The sequence below is a fragment of the Lycium ferocissimum genome, unplaced genomic scaffold (genome assembly GCF_029784015.1).
Source record: "Lycium ferocissimum isolate CSIRO_LF1 unplaced genomic scaffold, AGI_CSIRO_Lferr_CH_V1 ctg26732, whole genome shotgun sequence".
Taxonomy (NCBI): Eukaryota; Viridiplantae; Streptophyta; class Magnoliopsida; order Solanales; family Solanaceae; genus Lycium; species Lycium ferocissimum.
In genome coordinates, this window is record NW_026723131.1 from 1 (window position 1) to 7,301 (window position 7,301).

The window sequence follows — 7,301 nt, forward strand, 5'->3', positions numbered from 1 at the left end:
CTCCCCTCTAGGTTAGAAATCGGTGAATAATTTTTCCTCTATTTTTTCCTCTTTCTTTCGTAATATATCTTACCTGAGAACAAGATTTTTCCTTCTACTTTTTTCCTCCTCCTTTTGGAATATAACGTGCACAACACAAGGTTATGATGACTAAATGCACAAAACAAGGATGCATAAAACAAGGAATGCATAAAACAAGGAATGGTGGGCTACAGCCTACTTTTTATTATTATTATTATTATTATATTTTATTTTTACATTTCGGATGCCACTCATTCCGGCATCATAATGAAAGTGGCCTTCTTTATTTATTTTCCTTTTACATATCATTCCTAAGACATCAATGGCCCTTTCACCGGATGAAATATATCGTTAGTCGATTACTTCGCTCTTATTCATCATCTCATATAAACTATAACATGTATTCAAATCATATAAATAAATACTATATAGGCTCATACCCTTTTCGTAGTTTTAAAGTGTCAAACGACCAAACGGGTCGTTACAATCCCTTTCCTTTTAATACTCTCCACAAAACAAACCCTAGTAGTTGTTTGTATGCATGTATGTTCTGGTAAAGAAATATGGGTATACGTGAAAAGATATCAGAAGCATTGCATAACAACGAAGAGAAAACAGTAGCGTTAAGGCGAAAAAAATCTTGAAGTTAAATTTGGATGACTTAAAATTGTTTGAAAGAATGCTTCAGTGAAGAGTTGGAATCAAATTGGAAGGCTTTGAGTGTTGTAAGAAAAGGGTTTCTTTGAGATTGTAAAGGGATGAGAAGTTGAATGATCAAGAAAAGATGGTGGAAAGGCTTTGGGAAGAGGCTACATTTGAGAGGGAAAAAATAGAGGAAATGTTAATCGGTATTAATGTGAAAGAAAAGGAGTTGAATAAGATTCAGAAATGGATTTATCCAGAAACACATACCATTGAGTTGAAAGATCAAGAACTGGATAAAAAAAAGATGGAAGAATTTCAAGTAAAGGAAGATGCCCTTGAGTTGAAAGATCAAGAATTGGCAGAAAAGATGGAGGCTTTTCAAGTAAATGAACAGAATTTGCAGACTATGCAGAAGGACCTTGAAGTTAAGGAAATGGGATTGGAATCTGTAAAGAAAGAGCTTGCTATAAAGGAGAGTAAGTTGGATAATGGAAGGAAAGAATTAAGGGTGAATGAGAATAACTTGAATTTTGTGAGAAAAGAACTAAAGGAGAATTGAAATAAGTTGGTATCTATGAAGAAGGGTGTTCTTTGTTCAGGAAAGTAAGTTGGATAATGCAAAGAAGGAACTAAGGATGAATGAGAATAAGTTGGATTCTGTGAAAAAAGAACTAAAGGACAATGAAAATAAGTTGGTATCTGTGAAGAAGATCTCGCTGTTGAGGAAAGTAAGTTGGTTAGTGTGAAGAAAGAAGTTGGAGTAAATTGGAAGTTTTGGATAAAGAACTTAGAGAAAAGGAAAATGACTTGGAAGCTGTGAACAAGGCACTTGTTGTTGAGGAAAATAGGCTGGATGGTGTGGAGAAAGTGTTGAGAGTGAAAGAAGGTATCTTAGAGATGCTTAGAGAAAAGGAAAAGAAATTGGATTATGTGAAAAGGGATTTAAACGAGAATGAAAATAAGTCGGAGTCTATGAAGAAGGATCTCCTTTGTTGAGGAAAGTAAGTTGGATAGTGTGAAGCAAGAAGTTGAAGTAAACGAAAGTAAATTGGAGATTTTAAAGAAAGCAGTTAAAGAAAGGAAAATAATTTGGACACTTGCTGCTAAGGAGAATAAGTTGGATGGTGTGAATAACGTATTAAGAGTGAAGGAAAGTAGATTAGAGTGAAGGAAAAGACTTGGATGATGTGTGTCACACCCCCACCTTTTGATAGGGCATGATGGGCACCCGACCCTTACTTAGGGCCGAGCGAACCCGCTGGTTCTCGTTATACTCATAATCTTACTGGACTCTTAAATCATGAAATGAGTGCATAATGAAAGCTTTTCAAAAAATATGCTTTTCGTCTTTCTCAAATCAAGTAAAATCTGTAAACATATGAAATTTGTAACATAATGCATAATGATACATCGACTTACGAACGCTACAAGACCGACATGTTATATACGTGACTCTGTCTGCAAAGTCTTGAACATAAATCAAGATACCATAACATATATACTCTGACTCGGCAACACTCCGGAAGGAAATGGAGCTCGTCAATCCAGCTAGAACATCTTCTACTAATATCCTTTACTCATCTGTATACACCTGCGTGGCATGAAACGCAGCGTCCACAAGAAGGGACGCCAGTACGAATAATATACTGAGTATGTAAGGCATGAATAACAACATAATATAGATATGGAAGGTAACATGGAATAAAAGAGATAACCTGTACATCTGGATGCCTCATAAGGCGGATGTCATGCATGCTCAGCTTTAAAAAAAAAAATTTAGATTAAAAAAAAAACTTTTTCTTACATACATATATATAATATCATCATCATAACGTACCCGACCTTTTCGGGACTCGGTGTGTAACGTACCCGGCCCTTTTGGGACTCGATGTGTAACGTACCCGGCCCTTTCGGGACTCGGTGTGTAACGTACCCGGCCCTTTCGGGACTCGTTGTGTAGTACCAAGCGATCGGTGGTTGCCTGATAGGTGCGTACCCGGCCGACTATAGCGCGGCTCGGTGTAGTAAAATACATACATACATATATAAAACATGCATGAGAGCCAAATAAAAGCTACTACTCTATCGGAGTGACGTAAGGTCGGTAACCTCCGATTTATATTATGGAGCAATCATCATCGCTATATCTCACCTTGAAGGAACAATTATTATAAGGTGAGATCAACAACAATGAATAAAATTGACATAATCATGAAATAAGCTCAATAATCTCATAGAATCATTGATCTCATAACTTGAGACTTTTAACCATAAGATCGTCATCATCATAACCATCATAGAAAATATTCTCATCTTTGACATCATCATTATCATCATAAAAACATGTTCATCGTTATTATCATAAGAGCTCGGTAATCATAAATCTCTGGTTTAGAAAATACGGCATTTTGGAAAACATTTATGGATTATCGGGAAAGGAATCATGCCTTGGAGTCATAAACTTCTAACTTTTAAAAACAAAACAAAAAAATTATGGAAACATTTATGAAATCGTACCATAGGAATCATGCCTTTAAAAGAAAGGGACGAGCCTTAACATACCTTTGGAGCTTACTCTCTGACTTTCCAACTAGCTTCCTGTCGCGCGATTTATTTAGGATCGTTCGTCATCTCATAATCTACATAGGCGACCATTCGTATTATCATTAGGCTCATTGTCACACTCTTATCTTAAGTCTCTAAATAAATTCCTTTTAAGGTCTGTCGAAATTCGGACAGCATCTCCCCTATTTATATGCCTAGCCCGAATTCTCAATACCAATAATCAACAACCAATAACAACAACAGAAAAAAACAACAACCTCATTACTACCAAAATATTCCATAAAATACTCCACATGATATTTTCTCCAACTCCTCCACAAACGAAATCGCTACATAATTATTCCATAAATTTATCTCCGTAAATAAGCCTTAAATGATACCAAAAGAGAAAGATTCATACCTTACTTCCGCTAATACCGCGATATCTCCAATAACTGCCTTACTCCCAAGCCACAAATTCACCGCAACACAATATTATAATCGTAACTATACGCCGGCGGAACCCGAATCCGGAGATTTTTACTTAACTCGCGTTGAAATTTAATGGAGGGAAGGCTGGAGAACTCTCTAGAATTTTTGGGAAATTTTTTTGGGGTGGTTTCTTGGCTGAAAATGAGGGGTTAAACCCCTTTATATAGTTGCTCCAAAGTCGGCACCGAAAGCGATTCTTGTTCATTGTGACCTTCATCGTAGCTTGTATTGTTCATCCGCGGAAATTATTTCGAGACCTAAAACTTTTATACACCGATCTCTTTATTTGCATACTTGGATATGTCCAAAACTCCATACAGTCTGTATAACTTATTCAACATCCCAAACTTAGCGAAACTTTTTTTTTTTCCGATTCGTTTAACCTCCAACCTTCGCGGCACTTACTTATCACTTGTTGAACATAACATAAACACTTATAACTTCAAACATAATCCTGTCCTTTGAGCTTATGTGACTAACCTATGATGCAACTTAACGCATGAAAATACGGGATGTAACAATGTGAAAAAGGATTTAAACGAGAATGTAAATAACTTGGAAGCTGTGAACAAGGCACTTCTTTGTGAAGGAAAGTAAGTTGGATCGTTGAAGAAAGAAGTTGGAGTAAAGGAAAGCAAATTGGAGATCTTTAAAAAAGAACTTATAGCCATAGGCTATAAGCCCATCTAAACGCCTACTAAGAGCCTCCTTGGATGGGCTTATAGCCTGTGGCTTATAAACATACATCTTAAGTTAGGTTTAGGAAACCTAACTTATGGTTTTCGACTTGTTTTTGTTATTTTAATTTAAAAGCAAATAAAGCACATTTTTATCATGCTCAAACACTACAAAAGTATTTAAAAGTTATTTTCGTTTAAAAGCATCTAAAATAAGCCGATCCAAACAGGCTCTTAGTAGGCGTTTGACAATGAAACCAAATATTTTTTAGTTTATGGAATTTTAAAGTTGGAGTTGAAGATGGAGCTCTGTTTGGTTATAGTTTTTGTAGAGAATATTTGATTCTTTGAATGTATTGAAAGTGAAAAAAGTGAAAACATGGTTGTAAGTGTTTTTTAAATTCCAACTACAACTTCAAGTTGTATTTGAAATTTTCATGGTTCAACACTCACGCGAACTACATCAAGATGCAGTTAGGTAGATTCGAATATTGGGTTGCAGATTTACCTGTTTAGGACAAGAACTTGCTTCTTCTAAGATTCAACTCAATGGTGATGGATTTACGGCGTCAGGTGAGGGCTTGAGATGCGAACAAGTGACTCCAAACAGGGAAGCTTTGTCTAGTCTTGAGGTTATGATCGGTCGAAGGCTTCGGCGATCGGAAAGCCCTTGTTCGAGAACTTTCCTAATTTCTGTTGCTGTGATTTGTCAGAGAGTGTTTCTCGGGAGATGTGTTAAGCTGGATTTTGTTTTTTTGATTTTTCTTTATTGTTTGTTGAACGTTTTGGCTTTTATTATAGGTAAAATTAACAAAATGACTATCTTTTGGTGGTTTTCTATCATTTATAGCTACCTTTTAAAAATTACCATTTGTAGCTATGTTTTCCCAAATTAAGGTATTTTTTCGGATGTATTTGATGCTTATAAATACATAGTAACACAGTAAAAAATAAAACATATTCCTTGATTTAAGGCCATAACGGTGGGATCAATTAATTAGCTATTAATTGGTATTTTTTACCGTACCCTTCTACAAAATTAGATTTTAGATTACCTTTCCATAATCATTTTCTATTCCTCCATCCAATCTTCAACATTCAAACATAAAAAATCAAAAATTCAAAATTTGAAAATATTCAACAGCCAATATATTCGAAGTTTTCAATATTGATTTAGTTCTTGATTTACTTATGTATTTGATAGCATAACCAATGTATTTGAAGCTTTCAATCAAACCCCATGTATTTTATATATATTTTTTTTGATGAAGTCATGTATTTTATATTAAGTCTCATGTATTTGTGTGAGTAACAATTTGCATCACCTATATATTTTAGCGGTAATGTATTTGAAGTTTTCAATATTGATTTCGTCTGGATTTACACATGTATTTGATAGCATAACCAATGTATTTGAAGTTACCAATCAAACCCCATGTATTTTTATATTAAATCTCATGTATTTGTGTGAGTAACAATTTGCATCACACATGTATTTGATGGATTAATTTGAACAAAATACACAAATATATAGAAAACTTACAATGTATTTTTGTCACTCACGTATTTGAAACTAGATGAACTGATGGAATTAATTTGAACAAAATACACAAAAATATAGAAAAACTTACATAAATACACCACCAACCACAACAATTGGTAGCTATATCATAGAACATACACAAATACATATATTTTTCATCTTCTCAAAACCCTAACCGCCAAAAAAACCCTAGCCACAGATCAAATGTAACTTGGTCCAAATTTATGGGGACTGGTCCACAGCCCAAAAGTCTTGGCATTTACAGCTACAACTTGCCCACAATGGGAGATAAGCCCACAGCCATAATGAATGCTCATTCTAGTTGGAACATCATTCACATAAAAAAGAAAATGGAAAGGTTAATTGCCTTCTTATGTTTAATTTGCCCACAAAGCTTGAAATCATGGAAACCAAAAAAAATTTGAAGAGGGGAAGCCGCCACCTGTCATGGTGGTGGTTGATAGAAGGAGAGAGAGAATTTTTTAGGGATTTGAGAAATGAAAAATCTAAAATGGGTAGTGAGTGAGAATAGAGAAAGTCAAAAATTTATAAAAAAGGAGAGAGAATGGTAATGTATATTAAGTGATTAATATTGTTACCATTAAAAGGGGGATATGGGATTGGGGGTGCTAAATTTTAGGTGTATTTGTGCACCAGTAACTGAAAGTTACTGTGTAGCTATATTAGTTAAATTCAAAAAGTATTTAGTTATTCTTAGTAATTAAAACAAAAGGTAGTTAATATCACTAATTATGTACTAAAAGTAGCTATGACACGTAATTTTTCCTTTATTATATTAACTGGTTATCTGAGGCCCGTGCTAAGTCCAGGCTCAAATTCAGGGTATAAATATAGTAATATTTTAATTAAAAATGTATAATCTATTACCTACTTTCTTACGGCATAATTAACAATTCAGTGGCACGTTAAATGTTTATTGTTAATATGTCACACCCCAACCTTGGGGGGTGTGGCCGACACCCGGCACCCGAAGGACCGAGCGAACCAAGCGTGATATCCCGAACTGCGTAACGTGAATCATGGCGGGCAAGGCCGCCGAATAACAATTGTAAGAAGTATATCATAACAACTGCAAGCGTAAAAGGCCCAACAACACATATATGCATAACTAGGGCCGACAAGGCCACAACCAAGAAAGACCAACTAGTCGGAAGGCGGCAAGGCCAAACACGATCGTACAGCCCGGCGATAGTCGCCAAGCCTCTAAGAGGAGTAATATGCATCAACTGGTCGGGACAGTGGCCCCGACGTAGCTATAGCCGTACTCGTAATATATATATATATACATGCATCCATCTTATTTGATGACTCGACCAAAGAACTCGGAGAATGGAGTGCGAACATCCCCGCTCGAACTC

General features: G+C 35.5%; 1 protein-coding gene across 1 annotated transcript; it reads left to right on the forward strand.

Annotated features, from left to right (window-relative positions):
• Window positions 1–540: 540 nt before the first annotated feature.
• LOC132043646 (nuclear matrix constituent protein 1-like) lies at window positions 541–1,694 on the forward strand. The gene is made up of 3 exons (XM_059434118.1): window positions 541–1,174; window positions 1,266–1,394; window positions 1,492–1,694. Exons 1-3 carry the CDS (start codon window positions 806–808, stop codon window positions 1,660–1,662), a joined length of 669 nt encoding a protein of 222 aa, XP_059290101.1. The 5' UTR covers window positions 541–805; the 3' UTR covers window positions 1,663–1,694.
• The last annotated feature ends 5,607 nt before the right edge of the window (window positions 1,695–7,301 follow it).

Coding starts and splice junctions, on each gene's coding strand:
- LOC132043646 (XM_059434118.1), top strand. CDS start 806: ATGGTGGAAAGGCTTTGGGAAGAGGCTACATTTGAGAGGGAAAAAATA. Junction 1,175..1,265: donor ATGGAAGGAAAGAATTAAGG/GTGAATGAGAAT, acceptor TTCTTTGTTCAG/GAAAGTAAGTTGGATAATGC. Junction 1,395..1,491: donor AGATCTCGCTGTTGAGGAAA/GTAAGTTGGTTA, acceptor GCTGTGAACAAG/GCACTTGTTGTTGAGGAAAA.